We start from the raw sequence: 22,075 nt of genomic DNA, 5'->3' as shown, positions 1-22,075 counted from the left end.
AAGGGTGACGTCACGGAAGGACGGGCGAGCAGAAGGTGGCAGGACGGGACAGTTTCCCCTTTAGTGTAAAGGGGGTGGGAGCGTACCAAGGCTCCAAAGGCATCTTCTAAAGGCTTCCCTTCCGGTACAACAAGACCACAGCCGCCCTCCGGCAGAACGAGCGTCATCCCTGCGCCCACCTCTGTGGCGGGGGCAGCTACTTTGGAGGCGAAGAAAACTTTTGACAAGGGAAGCATGTTCCCTTGTCCCCTATCAAAACAGGCCGTTGTGGGATCCGTTCCCGTCGAATCTATGAAGGAAGAGGAGCCGGTCTCCGCTATAAATAGAGCGAGTAGGATATCTGAGAGGAGAGGTGCATTCAGACGAGATTCGTACCAAAGAGAGTTCATTCCGACTGTATAGCGATACACCTAGCTTCTTTGCCTCCGGAGGCTAGAGAGCACTATACTAGTTCATACACCACCACTATGCGAGGCAATCCACAAAAGAAGGAGTAGGGTTTTACAATTCGTAGCGGCCCAAAATGGGTAAACTATTGTGTTCTATGCTACCCTGGCCATCGAGTGAGTCCTTCAACGTTGCCATCGAGTAGTGGGATAGGTAGGGTTCAGTAGGGAGAGATCTTCACACACGCCCAGTGTTCGAATCCTCAGGGTTTTGTGGAGCTCGAAATCCGACAACAGTGTACATCCTCCGCAGAGTGTAAAACAATTCAAATAGCCGTGCCCACGGTTAAGGACAGTTGGGTGGTGCTTCTTAAACTATGTCCACTCGTTTCTGGGTAAACCAATTGTGTGTGTGTGTGTGTGGTTGAGAAAGATGATATTGTCAACTCCGGTGACTTGGCATATAGGGTGACCCTGAGGTGTTCAGCCCTAAGCAGACATGTTGATATCTGTAACATGTTCTTATGATTATCATCTACATTATGATGCATGATTATACCATCACTTAACCATGTTACTTCAATTAAAGAAAAACCTGCTTTTCGCAAATGCTGCATTCTTATGCTAGTTCATGTTCCTTTATTACCTTGTTCCACTTCATGGGATGCTTTCGAGTACATTCAAAGTACTCATTGGCTTGCCACTAGTTATTTCATTGAGCAGGAATGAGAGAACAAGAAATGGTGAAGAGTAACTTGGGGACGTTCCTGCGAGCTAGGACACTTCCTAGTCAAAATGCGTGTAGGTTAAGGCTGGTGGCATGGGTTCACGCTTTCGACCAATATCTCCGCTATTGGTCAAGTTTGGTGTGCCGGCCTTCACACTACTAGAAAAAAGGTTGTTAGTGGCGCACCTATTTCGGCTATTAATGGCGCACTATAGGTGCGCCACTATTATCATGCCACTACTAATAAATAGTAATGGTGCACGCGTGGTGCGCCACTGTTAATCTACATAACACTAATGGCGCAGCTAAAGTGCGCCATTACTAGGCCTAGAAGTGCGTCACTACTGTTACTCCAAGGGGCCATGTGTACCTTGTGCTCTGGGTTACTAATGGCACACTTTTAGATAATGCGCCACTAGGGTGTTTATTTATGTGCGCCACTAAAGTGCAATATGGTGTGTCGCTAGTATGAATATTAGGAATTTGTTTTCCTTTTTTGATATTTGCATAGGTTACAAACTTCATCATATTAGTCTCCGAATTCAAAATACCGAACAAAGTTAGAACATTACAAGTCTCGAGACCTCGAGTAGCGAGTTTGTCTTCACATTACAAGTCGATATCTAAACTACCATCACATAGAAGTGGGTTGCGGTCACGATGAGCATCATCGCGATGAAACTGATCTTCATCCGGTTCCTCCTTCGCTCCCTCCTCTATCCCGCTAGATAGCGCGCGTATCTGGCTTCAGCCTCCGCCATAGTGGTGTACCCTTTGTAATTGTTACCGCCGAAACGGTGAACCTGTCTCCGACACTACTCCCAGTCGTCTTAGACTCTGGGAACCTCACCTTTGTACACGACAAACAACGGCATCTCTTTGCACTAGACAAACAAAATGTTAGTAGCAATTCACAGATAATATATCACTAGAGGAATCTGCTATTTTGATGAAAGGTATAATCTTTGTCGTCAGCAAATTGTCGGGGCAGATGGCAAACAAGAAGTTTGCCGTCATGGGCAGACGGCAAAGCGATACTATTGCCCAAAATCACGAAAAGCAGATGGCAAAAAAAACCACACGGCAAAAAATAATTATGTCGTCAACTATATGGGCAGATGACGGCAAAGAGACGATTTTTGCCGTCTACTTACGCTACGGATGACGGCAAAATAGATGTCCATGACTGTGGCTAACCGGCCTAAACGGCAGGCAGTTCTGCCGTCCACTTACGCTACGGATGACGGCAAAATAGATGTCCATGACTACGGCTAACCGGCCTAAACGGCAGATAGTTTTGCCATCTAGAATTAGCAAGGGCAGACGGCAAAACTTAACGTTGCCATGAGGTATGGGTACAGAAGATGGCAAAAAACCCAAGTGGCGCACCGGATAAAAAAACAAACTGGCCAAAAAACAAAGCCCTCCCTCTCGCGACTGGCTCCTCTGGTGAAAACAATAGCTAGGGTTCCCTCACCGGCCGCCGCCGCCACAGGTGTCACACACGCTGCCTGCCAGTGCCCTCCCCGGCCGCCGTCGTCCGTCTCACCGCCGCTCCATTCTCACCGGTGCCCAGAGCCGCTCCATTCTAACCGGTCGGGACTCCCTCCGCTACCGCCAGTGCCCTCCCCGGCTGACGCAACTAGTGCAAAGCCGCCGTCATCCCTCTGCACGACATGGCGACCCCACCGCTCCATTCTCGCCCCACCGCCGGTCGGGAGGGTAGGCCACCCCACCGCTCCATTCTCGCCCACCGCCGGTCGGGCCTCTCTGCCTGTCTCCGGTCGCCACCAGCGCCCGCCTTCCATTGGTAACGCTCAGACTTGACCACCCACCTCCCTTACATGAGCAGATGGTACAAACTAAGGTTCAGCAAATTAGTGGAGTACCTTTACTTTTCTTGTCCTTGTTCCTTTGAGTGATTAGGATGGTTTGCCGCGCCTATACCACATTGTGTATGTCTTTTAGTCTTCACTTCTTTTTACAATGTTCGCAGAAGACATTTGGGGTGAATGGTAGTCTGCTTCCTCTGGATAGCTTACATCATTGTACAAAGAGTCATTTCATTTATCTTTATCTGTAGGAGTTTTTTTTTATGTCTGGAAGTTTCTATTTGCATGTACGAGTTTCTCTTCTAGGCTATATACGTGACCTTGAGCTGCCATTTATCCCAATACATTTCTGAAATAGTGAAAAAGTAAAACTACTTACTATGAGGATGACAGGTTCTCTATGAGTAGGAGGTTGCGTATTTTTGTTGTATTGCCGTCGTAGTGTTGCGATATTTGTGATAGTCTAGTTTCTGATTATTTCACTTATAATTTTAAGACTTCTTAGGCGCATACTATTTTAATTCTCATAATATATCATCATGTTCTTCTACATTCCCATAGGGACCTGTTCCTGAAAAGCCCAATTAAAAGCAACCCAAGGTCCTGGTGTTCCATTGAATATGTTGAATTTGAACATTTATAAATGGTGTACCAAATGTAAACTTATTTCTTATGTAGGATAGGACTTGAATTTTGTAGTTGATTGCCAATAGACTGCCAAACATGGTGATGTTTCTGGACAATTTAAGGGTCTTCGTCGTAGCCACGTCACCGAGTGCTTTTATTGCATCTAGCTTTGTGATCAAGAAGATTGGCCTGAAGAAAGCTGGGGACATTGTGGTAAGAGCAGGTTGTGCCTCTCTCCTATATCTATTTCAATGTTTTTTCATCGCAGACAAGGTTAAAGATAAATTTTTAATATTTCTACTGCTTTAATCCATTAATGATTAATCTACGCTTTTTACCCTCATGATTTATAGGTTCTCGAGGCTACTCATACTTATATGAACCGTTATAGTGGATAGGAATGGTAACTAGTAATTATCACTTACACTGAGTTGTTTCTTTATGTGGTGGCATTACAGCAAAGGCACTTAGTAGAGATACTAACCCAATTTTCTTTTCTTTTTGGGGCAACACCCCACAAAAAAACTGAGTTTTTTTGCCACACAAATATCTTGGAATAGATGTATATTTTTGTAGTTTTTACATCGGGCATTAGATGTCAGGTGAGTATAGTGTCCGTGCTTGTACCATTGAGGAGAAGAAGGATGGATCACCTCCTTACAATACTAGAACACAGGAGCCTAGTTTCACTATAGTTTTATTTGGAATGAACAACATTTTCCAATGATATGATGTAGGCTTGAAGTAATGTTTATCGCTCTTTATTATTTCTCGAAGTGATTTTCGATGAGGTGGCCAACTTTGCAGCATATGCATTTGCTCCAGCAATACTTGTTACTCCTCTTCGAGCATTGATCATCATATTTAGGTTTTCCACATGCCATCCTTCCTAAGCCATAATTCTAGTGAACTGATAACAGAATGTTTCCTTAATTCTCTTTCGTTCATGCAGCGCAGTGCTAGCACACTTCATTTTGAATGAGAGGTTGCATATGTTTGGCGTGGTTGGTTGTGCATTGTGTGTTGTTGGTTCAGTTGATATAGTGTTGCATGCCCCAATGGAAAGAAAGATTGATTCAGTTAGCGAAATATGGCAACTCGCAACTAAACCAGGTATCTCTTTTCAAGTCCTTAAATAGTTCTTGCTGCCATTTCTCATATTTTTCCCTTTGAACGAATGTTCATTGTGACCATGTGTCCTTAATAATATACTTTGCTTTATAACCAATTTACCATCAGTGGTTGTTTGAAACGCATTGTTCGGTAAACAATAGATGCAGTAATATTTTCTAATTCTCACCATAGTTTTCCAGTTAGTTTCATATTTTTCCCAAGTAGGGCTCAGAAATATCTTGGCTACAGTATTCGACAAAAATTATATCCTTCTGTTGGCCGCTCCTTTTGTGCTTGTTCCCTTATAGTGTTTGCTATTGTTCATTCTTTTAATGGATGACAGTGCTGCCGTGCTACTGATTTGGCTTTAAAAACATAAAATGCTACATACAGGAATCAGTTCCAAAGTTAATAGTTCAATTTCTTTGCTTGTTTTGTGGACAAGACATGTTGTATCATTCTACTAGAGTTAATACCATCTATGTTTATATGCACTATATCTGTGTGATACTTCCATAAAAAGTATATGGTGTTACACCACCAAGGAAGTATCTGAGGGAAGTTGTTTCCTTTGTGCAAGATTCTTTATATTTGTTGTTATGTTTTCTATCCACTTTTTCAATAAAATATTGATGTTATCAAATCCATTTTTGACATGCAACTATAATCTGTGCTGGCGGGTTTCATAGTCTATTCTTGCTTGGCTGTAGCTCTTGCACTTGTTTTAATGTTCTGGGTTGTTCACCATACCGAACAAAGGAAAATTCTCGCATATGTTGCAATATGTTGCAATACATCATACCAGGACATGAGTTGTTCAAATTGATTTATAATGCCCTGATGAAGTACTATATTTGGAACAGGTTATCAGTGTTAAGGTAGTGGACATTGCCTTAAAGCTCTCATTTAATGGAGTGAACCAATTTATCTACATCCAAACTTGTGATTATATGTTGTTTAGTGCAACTGAATTATTTAAACAAGGTAAGCTTTCCCGTCATATTCGATCAACTCAAGTATACTTCCATACATATGAATTGATGGTTCTACGCATCTTTGAGATCTGCTATGGTTAGTGCCTCCATATCTCATTTACAAGTAGAGACCACTTGAGATCTTCATGATTTAGAGACCACTTGAAGCTATGTATTTGACCCATTTGAACCCATAGAATGACATAGCAGAATTGTTAATATGCTCTAATTGTTAATATCATGTCATTGTTTTTGGCGGGGTAGGGAACACTGATTTTACTTTTCCATCGCTATCATATGCTTAGGTAGCAGGCACGATTGGAACAACTAAATCTAAATCTGAAGTCCCGAACCTGCAAAAATAAATTTAGAATACATCAGTGCTAGAACATGAACCTGATGTAGATGCGAAAAATAATATTAATGTGATAGACTGAGCGCTGGAAATCCCTATCCCCACTCCCCTCTTCCAGGTTGAAAATTGGGAGAGACACGAATCTGTTTTCATATGGAGAGTTTGAGAAAAAGATGAGAGTTTGAGAGAGAGAGAGAGAGGGAGGGAGAGAAACCTAAGAGATCCATAGAGGCATACATGCCGAAATTACTTGCTCCAATTCGAGAGAGACAAGGATCTCTTTCTGAATAGAATATGAGGACAAACATGGATCGAAGGAGGGAGATGCGGGAGAGAATATGATTGCTTCAGGTCGTTTTTTTAACTAGGAAAGAAAGAAATGCTGGAGATATATATAGTCATCTCTTTTAATTTTTTTCGCAACTTGTATTAGTTAATCTGAACCGTATAAACTTGGTCCCATCATTAGATGTACGGCTCGTTTCTGAACCGTACAACTTTGATAATAGTTAATCTGAACCGTACAACTCATTTTTTCCCAACTTGTATTACTTAATCTGAACCATAATATGAACCGTACAGCTTTGATAATATGATATATGCTTCACATGCTGCTAAACTAAAATAGATGTATTAATCCAGCAACATCACACATAGGCGTCAGATGTAGCAAATAATAGGTATATGATTTTAGCTGGTGATTGAAATTGATGTAAAGAAGAATGGTGGTATCCTATCTTATGCCTTTTCCATTTTTATATTTAAGTTAGACAGATAGCAGACAAAAACTTGTCTTTTGACGAAATCATTTTCCCTTGGTTCTACAAGTCTGTAGTATTTCTATAGGCATAACCAGACTGTGAGACTTGGACCAATCTGATGAGTCTCGAAATAGTGCAGTTTCGAAATTATAGAAGAGTCTTAAGTACTAATCAATAACATCAAGGATCTTGGCCTTCCCGTCAGAAGTTTTCTGCAACCCAGCTGCAGCCGGATCAACTCCAGAATCTATCAGACATACAAGTCACATCACCACAAAAGAAGCAGGACAATGACATCCTATGAAATACACATAATAATTGCATGCCAGAGTCAGATCCATCACATATCATCCGAGACTCGAGTTATACCCATGTAACCAGCCTGAGCTCTTCCCCAAATGAAGAAACCTTCCAACCACCATCTACGCGAGTTGTTAACTTGTAATAGCCTCATACGCATGAGCTTTGGAGCATGTTTATCACGTCCTTACATGGATGACTACTTGCAGCAGTGGCGGAGCTATATACAGCTCTGGGGGCAATGGTTTGGAAAAGCGAGGGACGATCTCAGCGGTATAGCATTGTAATCGCTACTTTGTTCCAGCCCAATACAAATGAACATGCAGGCTGGGGGCCCCTTGCGTTCAAGGGGCCGGGCCTGTCCTAAAGTATTTTCATGCTAGATATAAAGAGTCACGTGTTTTATTGGTGCTTGTAGATCTGTACGTACCATATACTATGGCTATAACTCTCAGACATGATAATCAGGTCCTTATACTTTACCTCGTAGCTTTGGTAGTGGCTCCAATGGGGATTTCATCAGGCATCTAGCTAGTGAAAAAAATCATAACTCTTTGTGTGAATCTATAACTATTGACTGAAGACAAATTTCATTTAGGTACAAATGATTTAGCGCACCTTATTTTGTTGTTATGGAAATGAAAACCTTTATTTATTGTGTGCCAAAATCTGATATATGTGCATGACTTCATTTTGTAGGTTGTCGTACAGATGTTCTTTGGACTACGATATTGACATGAAGACATTTATCGTAATGCCAAATTTTATGTAGTAATGCGAAATATTATGACATGGATGTGCTATGGATTATCCTATATATACATGGATGTGCTATGGATTATGCTATATATACATGGATGTGCTATATATTGTATGGATTATGGATGTGTTATATGTTGTATGGATTAAGGACGTTATATATATGATGTATGGATTAAGGATGTTATATATACGATGTATGGATTATGGATGTGTTATATGTATGGATTACGGATGTTATATATATGCTCAATGGATTATGTTATATTTATATATATGTTGTATGGATTATGTTATATATTTATATATATGTTGTATGGATTATGGATGTGTTATGTTATATATGTATATATATGTTGTATGGATTATGTTACATATATTTATGTTGTATGGATTATGTTATATATATATGATGTATGGATTACGTTATATATATATATACATACATTGTATATTTATGCTCTTTGCTATCATGTTCATGACGGCAAATAAATTTGTCGCCCCCAACATGTGGTTTGTTGTCTTGTGTAACTTCAGAAGACGACAAAAGTTTGGCATATTTTGCTGTCATGTACGGGTTCCGCAGACGGCAAAAAATGTGTCATATTTTGCTGTCATGTATAGGTTAGACAGACGGCAAACAAATATGCCATATTTTAATGTCATGCACGAGTGAGGAAGACGACAAAAAGGCTAACGTCGACCGTTAGTTAGGCCGTTCCGTCTTCTGACCATTTTTTTGCCGTCTACCACACAAGTTGACGGCAAAATAATTTCACTGACGGTAAACATTTTGCCGTCCGCTTTGCCGGGCGCTGACGGCAAAGATACCCTTTGCGGGCACGGGGGACACCGACTTTTTTTGCCCTCATGGGCTGACGGCAAAATATTTGCCGTCTGTAATAACCTCTTTGCCGTCCGTAGAGTCCTGACGGCAAAATGTCCGATTCCTGTAGTGTATAAGCAATATATAAGTACGCAACAAATGGATCGGAAGAGAAAAGCAACACATTAATAGCACGATTCATGGTCCTACTAATAAATAGCATCGATTACATATAACTTGAACGATTGTCCAAACTAAACGGACATACAAGTTCATTAAAGTTTACTTACAACATGAGCCAATCGATATTTCAGAACTACATAGCATCAATACTTTTGACTCGACTCAGGGACCGGAGCGTGGATGAAGCTGTCGTCTTTCGTGATGGTCATGAATGTGCGGTCGTTGTCAGCCTGCATTTGTTGCGTTGTTTCTCTTTCACTGTTGGATGGTTGATAGTTGAGGTAGAACTGCCCCGAGCTACGAAGGACATCTTGCTAGATGATTTCCGCAAACTCTGACTGGATGGGAAAGAATTCTTGTCTCATGTCCTCGTCCTGGATTGCCGACAAGTGTGCGTCCCATTCTTTGAGACTATTTGGTAGCATAAGGTGATGATTGTTCCATACGATCGCTCGCATGTGATGGAGGGCATAGTAGGCATCCTTCTGACTGCCAAGCGGCTCCTTGACGCAGGGGAACGTCATTACGTGGGTGAACACGTGCTTGCCGTACCTACAAATTGGCATCCTGAAGGTGCCTCCAGATTTGGCGTAGCCGGCGAGAGCATCATCAAGAAATTTCTGGATATTTGTGTAGTCTTTCTTTGACTGACGGTCCGAGTCGAAATACGTGGCCATGGAATATTTCGGGCTTAAGAGGATGAGTGTGCAATGTGTGTCACTGCACAAAACACTCAATGTTAGAAAGAAAAGAACGATCGAAATCTAAGAAATCATATGTTACGGGGCGGTGAGGGGATGGCTTACTCAGAAAAGTAAGGCACGAGGAAGTTATGCTTATCATGGCACGCATGTAAGTATGAACTTGCGACTTGCCGGTCCCCAGCGCTGCCCAAGATCATGGCACGCATGTAGAAGAGGTCGACTATCACGATGTCCGGGGTCTCGTCTCTAATGATCCGCATCTCCATACTGAGCGAAAATAGCCGAATGAAGGTGTAGTGCAGCGGATAAAGGTTAAACATAGCGAAGATGTCATCAAACCGCAGGACGATCATACGCCCGATGGTGCTATCGACAAATCCCTTGCCCTGTGGCACCTTGGCCACGAAAAGAGGGTATGACACATAATTCTTAGAGAGACGCCGCTTCTCCACAGAAAGAACACCGTCATGCAGACTGCGCATAGCACCGGTTACAACATTGAGCAGATTAGTCGGTAGCATCGGCCTACCCGCCACTTGCACCCTCCTCGAGATATCCTTAGATATTGGTGGCCCGTCCTCAGCATGGACACGATCGGCAACACCGTCAGCTGACGGTGTTGTCATGCTTTGTCTTGCCATGGCTTGGCATCGGCACGATTGGCGATGTTGTCTCTGGGGTGGTGTCCACCGCTCCCAAACGAATCTGGCTCTTCGGCCAAAGCATGGAACAGTTTAAGAAGGCGCTGAGGGTCATCACATCACCTTCGTCGGCCCAGGGGGTCGTAACGGAGGTAACAAGTCCTCGCAGCCCTGCAGCACCCGAATCAATTGAACCCTATACGCGGTGGGTGTCATCGGATTACCGTGGAACACGCGGTTGCCTTGTTCCACGATTTTAGCCTTGGCGGCGTCGATGAACTCACCGTCCATGAAGTGCAGGATACTGCATGGAACGTTGGCAGTGCCCTGCGAAAACATGTAGGGCTTCAGGGATGCCCAGTCAAAGGCACGGAGATGAAGTCATCGGCCGAGGCTTAGTTACCGTGATGGCGTCGAGCTCTGTTAATGTCAAGGCAATGCCAACGGCGGGCGTGCAAGTGACGGAGGGGCCACTTGTTGCCGAGGAGTCGGCCAGCGTATTCTTCCTGCACCTAGGTGCATTAAGCTCCAATACTGGCGCTAACGCTGGAGACACCAATGCCGCCTCCGCCGGAGACACCAATGCCAGCTCGTTGTGCGAGTTGCTGCCCGTGAAGCTGGGAATCGGGGGCGGCCCCTATTGGCCGCCCGCAATCAACCCCCGCAGCCCCTCAAGCAAGGAAGGCATCATGGCAGTGATTGTCGCTCCTAGGTGGTCTTGCACTTGCTCTTGGACTATCTCCGGAATCAGCGCAACTTGTGCCTTGAGTTCTTTAACCTCCCGCTCATGTCTTTCCGAGCTAGTATTTCTCTCCTTTCGCCCAGCCTTATAGTATTCCGACCATTTCATGGACAAGCCTTCGCTGGCCACACGACCAGCTGACGACGGCTTACTGAACTTATCCTTGTGTTTCATTATGTTCAACGCCCTATTTAAAGTGGTGTCCCAAGGGGCAGACGGGGAGCTCTGAGACCCCACGCTACAACTTTCAGTTTCATGTGGAAGGAACGTGAACCATTTAGAAATTGGCTTCATTAATATGGAAGCATATGGAGCTAATTACGCGGGGGTGTATTCCTTACCAGAACACGCTCAAGCTCCTTCACCTTCGGATCTGTGGTAATCTCCTTTGTTACCGTGTCCACCTTGTACCGGGCCCTGGCATAGTTCCTGGTCTGCTTTTCATGGTATTTATCGAAGAGGGGCGGTAGACCTTGCTCGGCACGCTCCGCGTTCTCCTTGTCCCATTTAGGTTACGCCACTCTGTAACCGCCGGGACCGTGTTTGTGGACCTCTAAGTTCAAGTCCCGCATATCTTTCCCCCACTGACTTGATTCCGCGGATGCGTTGCTCTCAAAGTTGATCTTGAACTCCAGGCAGTCAGCTTCGTTGATCGAGGGATTTGTCTCATTGATCTTCTCATAACTATCACCTCTTAGAATCCTTCTCTTCACCGCGGCTATCCAAGTAGCCAGGGCCGTGCTCATCTTCGTGAGGGCGGCACTGTTCACTTTATTCCCTGAGAGGTATGTGTTTGCGATGTCAACGGGGAACTCGTATTGTTCATGCAGCTTCGTGAAGAGGAGGTTGCGCAAATTCCCTCAGTCACGATGCCTTAGGTTCTCGGTGTTGATCGAGACAGTGCTCCGAAGAATGCACCTGAGTTGTCCCGCGTACCCACCGACTAATTCTTTGGGTGCCGTTTGATGCCCACTGGAGGACAGTTCAGTAAATTCCTCCTTGACGGTGTTGAGCACGTTCGGGCACCGGTCCTTCCGTTGCCTCTTCGGTTGGCTGCCATATGTGCGTTTGCTACCATCATCAGTGGTGGCATCCCCGACGGCACCATTAGTGGTGGCATCCCCGACTCCACTAGGGGTTGTGTAGTCGGGATCGGTGTCTTCCCCGGCGACCTCAGAGCGGTGAGGTTCTTCCTCCATCTCCTGGGACAGCTCCCAGAATGGCTTGAACGAACCGCCCGCCTCATCGTTGTCGGCCATGTTCGCTCTAAATAGGACAAAAGGCTACTAGAGTTATTGGATGAGATCAGGGTAGTATCTATTCTTCTCACAGTTAGAGGAAAACTGAGAATAAAACATCCAAATTGATGCACACCCATACGTAAGATCTCCTTTTCTTGGTTTATTTTACTTTGCATGTGATTCATACAAGTCCTCAGAAAAACTTGCTATCCCTGCATTCTGATTACCAAGCATACAAACAAAGCATTTTTCATGATAAATAACCAAGGAAAACAACATATATATCAAACAAATAAACAATTAAAAATGAGTTATTGCTAGAGCCTTATGGTTGAGCTTTCGTTAGCGTGGAATATGTATGGAAGAAAAAATAGTTTGCATTTCAACTTAAGGGAAAACTATAAAAGACACTTAGGAATATTTGCTTTTTAGAAATAACATTGTCTCTAAATGTTGATCAATTTTTGTTTCGGTTGAGAATCGGGCACCTTCTAGGTCAAGAAAATTGGGCATGACCTTTGCTAATTTTCTTGACCTAGGAGTGCCCCATTCTCAACCGAAATAGAAATTAATCAACATTTCAAGAGAATGGGGAAACTATGTGTCCATGCACGAAAAAAGGCCTACATATATCCAATGTGTAGTGCTAGGGAAATCAATTTGAGAATACGTTAGAGATAGATACAGTTCGTTATGGCAGGTCTCCCCATAACTTCGCAATAGAGTCCAGTCAACTGTTTTCTCGCCTCACAATATCATTCTGAACATATATTTTCTCCTCTTTAAAAAGGTGGTGACCAATTAACCAAAACGTCTTAGTGTACTAATTTAGATATTGGGATAATATATAGCTAATTGCTCCACCTACCTTTTCTTAAATATGCATGATTTGTGCTTATAAAAGGCACCCTGCCTCTGAAGTTTGGAAGATACTTCTCGTAGTCTCCTACATCATAGCATGCATAAGACTCGGTGCGAAAAAGAGGAAACTAACAACTAGAATGGGTTCGACTGGTGCTAGATGATATGAATGGGAGGTATACGGAAGGACATCCCTTCGCAATACTATTGCTGCTCCATAGGTGTTGGTCCATCATCTTCGTTCCACAGGTGCTGCTTGTGTCCCTACATACTGCTGAACCTGTTGTTATGTTAAACCTGACAGTCCTGAACATGTCTCTTTAGTTTCAGGGTAAACTCATGTAATATACTCAGAAACATGCTCTAGTTCACGTTGCGTCTTAGTCCGTGTCATAGGATAGTTTTCAGTTAGTTTGTTTCCTGTAAAAGTGGGTCATTGTGGCCATGATTGTATTCGTGGGATGGCACGGAAGAACTATATTGTGGGCAGATTTTTGGCAGTATTTTTGCTCAATTCAACAAGAAGAAGAAACAGAGAAAAGACGAAAAGTCAGAGCACCAAGATCCAATCTAATGGTAGCTAACAACCAGCGGAACGGGAGGGGGGGAGGCCATGCACAGGTTTACCTCGGGTGATGCAGGATCCCAGGCGCGCCACCAACGCCACCAGAGGATTAGGGGTGGCGGGACGCGCTGGAGGCGGAGGATGACAGGGTCGTCGGTGAGCCTCGCTGCACAATGAAGGCGCTGATGCAAACAACGGAGTCGATCTGGAGGCGGACACGGAGGCGGAGGTGGTTGGGCTCGTCGGCGGAGTTTGATCTGGGTGGCGGCGAGGTGCAGGCAGCGAGGTGGGTGGCGGCGAGGCGGGACGAGCCGACTAGCGGCGGTGGCCGGCAAAGGAGAGACAAGTGAGGGGAGGGAATGAAAGAAGGGGAAGGAGTAGGATAATGCCATAGTGGGGGGAGGGTTAGCAATGGCGCACCTTTTAGGGGTGCGCCATAAAAATTGGTATATCATTGGCGCACCTTTTAGGGGTGCGCCATAAACAGCGTGATAGCGATGGCGCACCTTCTCCTGGTGCGCCATTACTAATTTTTTTTAATTTTTTTGGATTTTTAGTTGCATGTAATAATTTAAGATTTTAGATAAAAGAAAAGGAAAATGCAAATGGAGTGATAAAACCATTGTGCAAAGATTTAGAATTAGATGACATGGTTGACATCAAGTGACATGAAATAACAGTCATCAAAGTTTGAGCTTGCCACTGACACACACACGCGGCCGACACGTCGTGATTCGATCTTAGCTATCTTTTCATAATCTTCTTGCCCTTCTTACTCGCGGTTGAATAATTTAGCCCCGGAACCCCTTGAATTCTTCTCTTGAACGGACATCCTTTAGGTAGGGTCGTCATCTTCCATCTTCGGGTCGTCGTACTTGTCGAAGTCTTGCTCATTGGCGACTCCATCCATTCTGATGATGTTCCTTTTTCCTCTCCTCATGACAACACGAATGGGCTTTGATGGGTTGGTAATGAAGAAGCATTGGTCCACTTGGCAAGCCAGTACCCATAGCTCATTTTTCGCGGTGACGTTTGCACCCGCGGTCTTGGATTTGGCTTCGGGTATAACCATGGTGGTGAAATACCTGGCTTCTTTTAGGACGCTCTTGGCCCATCTGACACGGAACATCGGGACCTTCTCTCTAGCGTAGCTCAGCTCCCAGATCTACTCGATCCTTCCGCAGTATCTGTCCTTCTCGTTACCGGTGTAGGATTCCATTGTTACCCCGGAGTTCTGATAATCGCTCTTCATATCCTTTTCCTCGGTGTAGAATGTGTAGCCATTGATATCGTATGCCTCATAGGTCATCAGGTTGTGCTCGGCGCCCTGTGACAAGGCGAATTTGAGTTTTTCTTCCGCAGAAGAATCCTAATGTAAAGGGTACGACAGAAGCTTGTCCTTGAACCAAACATGAGTTGTGCTCTTTGATTATATCTCCGTCCATCCTCTGTTGGCCTCGGTCATTGTACGTCTTCTCAATAAATGTTTTGTGCTCTACCACCCAAGGATCGATCACGTCTATGTGTTCTAGCGCGACTAGGTTTGCTCTTTCAAAGTCGGCGAGTCGACCCTTGAAGTCGACATGCATTTCGCGGTGACCCTCGTGGTGACCCCATCCAGCGAGCCTGCCGAGGTGCCTGTTGACGGGCAGACCAACGGGGTTCTCGATGCCTAGATAATTCATGCAGAAGGAGATGCACTCTTCGGTCAGAAAGCCCTTGGCTATGCTTCCATCTGGACGTTCCCTGTTGCGAACGTATCCTTTGATGACACCATTCATCCTTTCGAACGACATCATGTTGTGCAGGAACGTCGACCCGAGTTGGATGATATCCTCCATGATATGGACCAGCAAATGCACCATAACGTCAAAGAATGCGGGCGGGAAGTACATCTCTAGCTCGCATAGTAGCACCACGATCTCTTCCTGTAGCCTTGTGAGTTGCCTCACGCCAACCGAGTTCCGAGAGATGACGTCGAAAAAGTTGCATATGCCAAATAGCGTTTCACGGACGTGCACGTCCATGATCCCACGGATTGCAACTGGAAGTATCGGCGTCATCAGCACGTGACAGTCGTGAGACTTCATCCCGGTGAACTTCTGATTCGCTGAGTCTAGGTATCTGCTTATCTTCCCCATGTAACCGTAAGGAAGTTTTACTCCTATGAGGTAGGTGAAAAACAGCTCGATCTCCTTCTGACTTAGAGTGAAGCATGCGGGAGGGCAATCATATTCGATCTTCTTACCCTTTTTGCCTTTGCAACGACTTTCCATGTCCTTCGCCTCATCATCATCATCATCATCATCGTTAGGGCGCTTTGCGTGAAGCTACTACCTGATGCCCATTGATTGCAAGTGTGCCCTTGCTTTCGGCCCATCTTTGGTCCTCTCTGGCATATTGAGCAGGGTACCAAGCAGACTCTCGCACACGTTCTTCGTGATATGCATGACATCAAGGCTGTGAGGCACACAAAGGATCTTCCAGTACGGAAAGTCCCGGAAAACAGACCTCGTTTTCCATACCTTCAGCAACGGCTCTGGCGCCTTTTGCTTCTTTCCCGGCTGTGGGCACTCTTTCCAATTTTTGAACAACTCGTCTATTTCCTCGCCGCTCCTCATACGTGAGGGTCTTCGGGGCTCGGTTACACCTTCGAACAGATCCTTGAGTTTTCTCCATGCGTCATTGTCACGAAGCCACCTTCGATGTCCCATGAACACGGTTTTCGAAGACCCGGGATCCCTATCTAGCTGGTGATACGTTGTGTCATCCATGCACCTGACGCATGCACAAAATCCGTGGACCACCTGCCCCGTGACATATCCGTAACCGAGATAGTCGTGCACCATCGTGAGCAATGCGGCTCTCATAGGGAAATATTGTTTCGCTGCGGCATCCCACGTATTGGCTATCATTTTCCACAGCGTGTCTAGCTCCTCTTTCAGCAGTCCTAGATATAGATTTATGTCGTTCCCTGGTTGTTTCGGCCCTTCAATTAGCATAGTCATGTGAATGTACTTCCTCTTCATGCACATCCAGGGGGGAAGGTTGTACATCCACACAAACAGAGGCAAGGTGTTATGTGTGCTTCTCTGGCTGCCAAACGGATTGACTCCATAGGTGCTCGCGCCCAGCATGATGTTCCTTGGATCGTCCCCAAATTCTGGGTGTTCGAAGTTCAACGCTTGCCACTGTCTCGCATCCTTAGGGTGACTCAGCATCTTGTCTTTTTTATTTATCTCCAAATCATTTCCGTCATCTTCTCGCTTCTTCTCCTCCCTCTCCACGTGCCATAGTAGGAGCTCTACTTGCTTAGGGTCCGCAAAATACCGCTGCAGACGAGGAGTGATCGGAAAGTACCACATCACTTTTCGAGGATCTTTCTTCCTCTTCTTGTATCGAGTGACGCCGCACACCGGACATATGGTAGACTCCGCGTGCTCATCCCGATAAATGATGAATCTTTCATGCACACATGGTATTTCACGTGCGGTAAATCCAGAGGACACACGATTTTCTTCGCCTCCTCGAAACTGGTCCGACACTTGTTCCCCTTGGGAAGACGTTCATGCCATAATGACATGTTCTCGTCGAAGCATGACCGGTCATTTTGTGTTTTACCTTCATCTCCAGATCCATGAGCGTTACTTTCAGGCGGGTGTCCTCGGGCCTGCATCCTTCATACAATGGAGTAACCGCGTCTATCTCGAGTTGATCCATCTTGGCTTTCTCCCGGGCGACAACTCTTGCGTTACCAGTCTGCTTGAGAAGCAGCTCTTGAATATGAGGTTCCTGCACCCAGCCCATCGATGGTCCATCGTCGTCTGCTCCGGCATCTTCATCTTCATGATCATGCCCTTCGTCTTGATCTTCCTCATCATCATGTCCGGCATCTTCTACATGATGACTGTGTTCTGCATCTACATCGTGATCATGTCCTGGAGATTCTTCGTCTTCTCGCCCGCCCTCGCCGCTATTGTCTTGCTGCCCTTCCTTATTTCTTGTCCGGCCCCATGGAAGACTTCATAATCATCTTCATCACCTTCCCATCGATAGCCACCCATGAAAACCACGCACGAGCAGGTGGTCCCGCAGCTCTGTTGAATCCGGGTCCATAAGGCTCTTCCGCTTGCATCATCGACACGCACATCTTATCTCTGTCTCGTTCTTTCGATCTCGGCCTTTGCGGAGCTAAAAAACTTATTCACGATGCCTTAGGTCATCGTGCGGACCATGGTCGCCTGCGGGGTAGAGCAAAACGATATTTTAGAACAATTTTTTTTTGGCATGACTTTGCCTAGAAATAGGACCAAAAAGAATGCATAGTGCCAAATTCTCGCCGAAACGGAAATGAATCAACATTTCGGCAAAATATTGGCAGCTATCGCATTTCAAATACCGGTACCTGCAAACACAAACATATACAACACCACAAACATACGTAGATCTAGGCCATAAAAAGTGTGTACGTTGGAGGGAGAAAAAAGTAGATCTAGAACATAAAGCAAGATTTCCCCTTACTTACCTATCAAAAAAAGGAAATTTAACCACTTAATTTGGGTGAATCTATGGTGCAAATGAGGTGAGGAGGAGGAGGCAGCCGAGACCAATCTTGGTAGAGGTGGAGAGAATGAACTGGGGAAAGTGAGTGTGGTAGGTGGCTGTCAAAAATATCTAGCTGCTCTCAGGTTACCAATGGCGCACCTCCTAAGAATGCGGCATTGGTAACCAGGGTTACTAATGGCGCACCTGGTGTGTGGTGCGCCATTACTAGTTTCAAAAAAATTGAAAAAAAATTGTTAGTTGTGGCGCACCATGGGTGTGGTGCTCCATTACTAGTTAAAACTAGTAATGGCGCACTTTCCCCTAGTGCGCCACTGCTAAGTCTGGGAAGGGTGTGGGGCCAGGACAAAATTAGTAATGGCACACCACACGTGAGGAGCGCCATTAGTAATATGGCCATTAATGGCGCACCTATATCTGGTGCGCCACTGCTATATAGCAGTGGCGCACTACATACATGGTGCGCCATTAATGTCCATAGTAGCTATAGCCGTTTTTCTAGTTGTGTCAAGGCCCAATATATGTAAGACTTGACCGCAATGGTCATTTATTGTATCAAACGGTACATATGGATGTAAGACTCTTGTTATTCAGTTTCTGTGTGTTCGGTGAGCATTGATCTCTGGGATCACTGAGCATGTTCATTCAGCGATCTCGACTCGTAAGTCGGGGTCCCCACATGAAGTGTAGTGAAGACTCCCGTTACCAGTAATGCCGAGAGTTATAGCTACCATTTATAGTAACTTCCCTATTTATTAGCATTAATTACCTTGTAATAAAGCTTGATCGGTCGTGGCAGCAACTATATAAACTACTCCCGAGCTCCAACTCAAGGGTTTAACACTTTGTAATCTTTCATACACCATAAGAAAAACCTCAGCCTCACGGCTCGAGACGTGGGGCTGTTACCACTTCTGAGTGGGGCCTAAACTCGTACATTCGAGTGCATGCGCTGCGCCTAGTTATAATTCGCCCCCTTGTTCGTACCCCTAGGCATTATTGTCATGGTCATTCCCGCGACAGTTCGCGCCCACCGTTGGGCTGCGCGTCTAGCAAATCCAGCACAGATGGAGATTTATCTCATTTTTGTCAACATGATGACACTCGGCGGAGAGATCCTCTTTGATTCCCTCAGCTTCATCGTAGACGACTCGGCATTGCTGCAGGATGCGCTACTGGACACCGACACCTTGCATGCATGAGGTATGTCGCATTTCAGCGCAATCGCGCCTTGAGTTCTGATCCAGCAGCCATCGGTATCGTATCATTCGGCACTCCCGCGTCCCGCTGATATTCACTGCAAGACCTCTGGGCGCTCATGGATGCAGCGGTAGAACAAGCATGCCATGGCCAACTTCACCATTTCCGGGAAGGTGGCCATGCTTAGCTCTAATGAGCCCACCGTTAGCCTCTTCCCTTCATCGAGCGAGGAGTCACTCAGCGACTCCAAGTGCGATAGCAGCATGGGTGCCGCTGACATCCTCATGGCCGACACCAACAAGGGAGGAAACACAGGTTACGTCGTGGAGAATTCTCCCGAGCATGACGGCGGAGAGCGTTGCCACGACGATGGAAGCCACGACGTTCCGTGGACGCCCACTGAGCAGGAGCTTGAGGAACGTCAGCGGAGACGCGATCAAGTTCTTCACACCCCCATTACCGGGAACACCACAGTGGATATTGTGTTGGAGAACGCGCGCCTGGCCAATCTAGACGAGCGTGAGCTCCTCAAGCGACTCGAGCGTTTGCTCAACACTCAGGCTGCGAGAGACAAGACGAGCTGAGGCCACAATCGCAGGCAGTTGTTTCAAAACGACCGCTTGCGGCACATCGAGATTGCTGATTCAATACAGCCGAGTGATAGCGCGGCCTGGGAAGGCACTTGACAGATTCACGCTCTGGTGAAGACTTCCATGCAATAGGATTTCGCAGTGTCGCAATCACGGCACCACGTTCATAGCCTGTAAGTCCAGGCGGACACCGGGCAGTCGGCTCATAGCCCGCATGTGCGCAGATAGCGCCAAAGGTCTCCTCCTCTTCTGAGAGGCCCACGTGGAGACTGGAGGCAAGGTCATCAAGACTGAAGCAGGTAAAACCCCCAGGGGAGTGGCTCACTCGATCGCCGTTGTCATGCTCGCAGGACAAGCCCCAATCGGGTCCGTGGTAATGAGGGCGACGACAATCGGGCCCCCGAGTTCAACGCTTGGTCCATAATCACGCAACATGTGGTTGATCGATCGTGAGCTGGCCAGGGAGTGTCCGACCTCGGGTGCTTCGGCCGACACATCCGAGATGCCAAAATCCCCTACAACTTCCAGTTGGCCATAGGAATTGGTAAGGTCAACGACGAGTCGAACCCAGAGACCTAGCTATAAAACTACAAACTGGTCATCTAAATTGGCAGCGACGACGAGTAAGTCACTAGGAAAAATATGCCCTTCATGTTGGATGGGTCCATGAGAGCGTAGCTCAACTTGCTACCCTCTAGTAGCATCCACAGAAGGGGCATTCTCATCCGAGTGTTCCTCAAGACCTTCGAGGGCACATACAAGCGCCTAGGCAGTGTGACGGAGTTGCAACATTGTGTATAGTAGAGCAACGAGACTCTTAAGGAGTACATCTAGCGATGGACCACACTTCACAACACCGTTGACAATGTCACCGAGCACCAGGCTGTGTGTTCTTTCAAAGCACGAACTCAGTATTGGGAGCTCATTCTCGAGTTTGGCCGATCAGGGGACTTGTCCAAGGGTCGGGTCATGGAGATCACCAATCCACACGCGAATGGCAAAGAAGAAGACCGTCACCGCAGCGGCAAAGGCCCTGCCAACGAAGCCCCTCGGTCGGGCAACACTGGGAAGAAGCAGAAGCGAAAAGGCTACCCATCGGGAAAAGCCGAAGTAGCTGTTGTCCCATGGCAGAGCTAAAATAAATCCAAAAAGAAAAAGGACTTGGCTGGCAAGAAGAAAGCAGAGTCAAAGAGGAGTCTGTTGGAACAGTCGTGTCCGATTCATTCTCACAAGGACGAGGATGGGGAGACTATCCATCTGCTCCGGACAGAGATGGGCGGGGAGCCCTCCGAGGACAAGGAATATGAGGACGACCCTACGGACGCCTCTGGTTACTCGAACATTCAGGCGACCCTCATGATCATCGCGTACGGTGAGAGCAAGAGCCTCCGGTTACTCGAACATTCAGGCGACCCTCATGAACACGGCAGCCCCGGCTGTCACAAAGTAACGTGACTAGGCAAAGACACCCGTCACTTTTGACCAGTCGCACCACCCCGCCAACATAGTCACCCCCGGGAGGCAGGCGATAGTGGTCGATCATGCAGCTAATGGATTCCGACTACCAAAAGTCCTCATGGATGGAGGCAACGGCCTCAACATCATATACATTTACACTCTCAAAGCCATGGACATCCCGTTGTCCGGGCTGAGCAAGAGCGACATGCAGTTCCACGGGGTCATCCCCGCGAAGAAGGCTGGATCACTCGGCCAGATCACTTCAAGTGTCGTATTCGACAGTGAGAGTTTTTGTCCAAGGAGAGTTTGACCTTCGAAGTGGTCGACTTTCGTAGGGCCTACCACACCATCCTGGTTAGGCCTGCCTACATACGTTTCATGTCCCTCCCATGTTACGTATATCTTAATCTAAATATGCAAGGGCCGAATGGTGTGATCAATGTCACTAGCAATCGGAAGGTTGCCAAAGAGTGCCTCTGGCAAGGCTTTCGGATCGCCAACGAGCAGGTCCTCGCAACCGAGCTTCATGGGTATAAGAAGGTAGTGGATGCCACAGATCTTATCAAGTCAAAGCGGCCAGCTACTGAATCCGCATTTCAGTCGGCTGGTGAGATGAATAAGGTAAACGTCCACCCCACTGATCCGAGTGCTTCTGCGACTAACATCT

General features: G+C 46.2%; 1 protein-coding gene across 6 annotated transcripts; it reads left to right on the top strand.

Moving 5' to 3' along the window:
• The first annotated feature begins 2,504 nt into the window (after nt 1-2,504).
• LOC123443583 (probable magnesium transporter NIPA1) lies at nt 2,505-7,923 on the top strand. 6 transcript variants are annotated; one of them, XM_045120009.1, is made up of 4 exons: nt 2,516-2,923; nt 3,695-3,795; nt 4,530-4,685; nt 5,549-5,653. In XM_045120009.1, the coding sequence occupies exons 1-4, from the start codon at nt 2,790-2,792 to the stop codon at nt 5,560-5,562; spliced, it is 405 nt and encodes a 134-aa protein (XP_044975944.1). In that variant the 5' UTR covers nt 2,516-2,789; the 3' UTR covers nt 5,563-5,653. The 6 variants fall into 6 exon arrangements, with proteins under 6 accessions (XP_044975945.1, XP_044975944.1, XP_044975948.1 ...); XM_045120013.1 differs by adding an exon at nt 7,775-7,923 and having other exon boundaries at nt 2,546-2,923; nt 3,629-4,685; nt 5,549-5,669; XM_045120012.1 differs by lacking the exon at nt 2,516-2,923 and adding an exon at nt 7,775-7,923 and having other exon boundaries at nt 2,984-3,795; nt 5,549-5,669.
• Nucleotides 7,924-22,075: the final 14,152 nt, after the last annotated feature.

This window comes from Hordeum vulgare, chromosome 3H (genome assembly GCF_904849725.1).
Source record: "Hordeum vulgare subsp. vulgare chromosome 3H, MorexV3_pseudomolecules_assembly, whole genome shotgun sequence".
NCBI lineage: Eukaryota > Viridiplantae > Streptophyta > Magnoliopsida > Poales > Poaceae > Hordeum > Hordeum vulgare.
The sequence above is the reverse complement of the archived record's forward strand: the minus strand, read 5'-3'. Positions and strand labels throughout refer to the sequence as shown.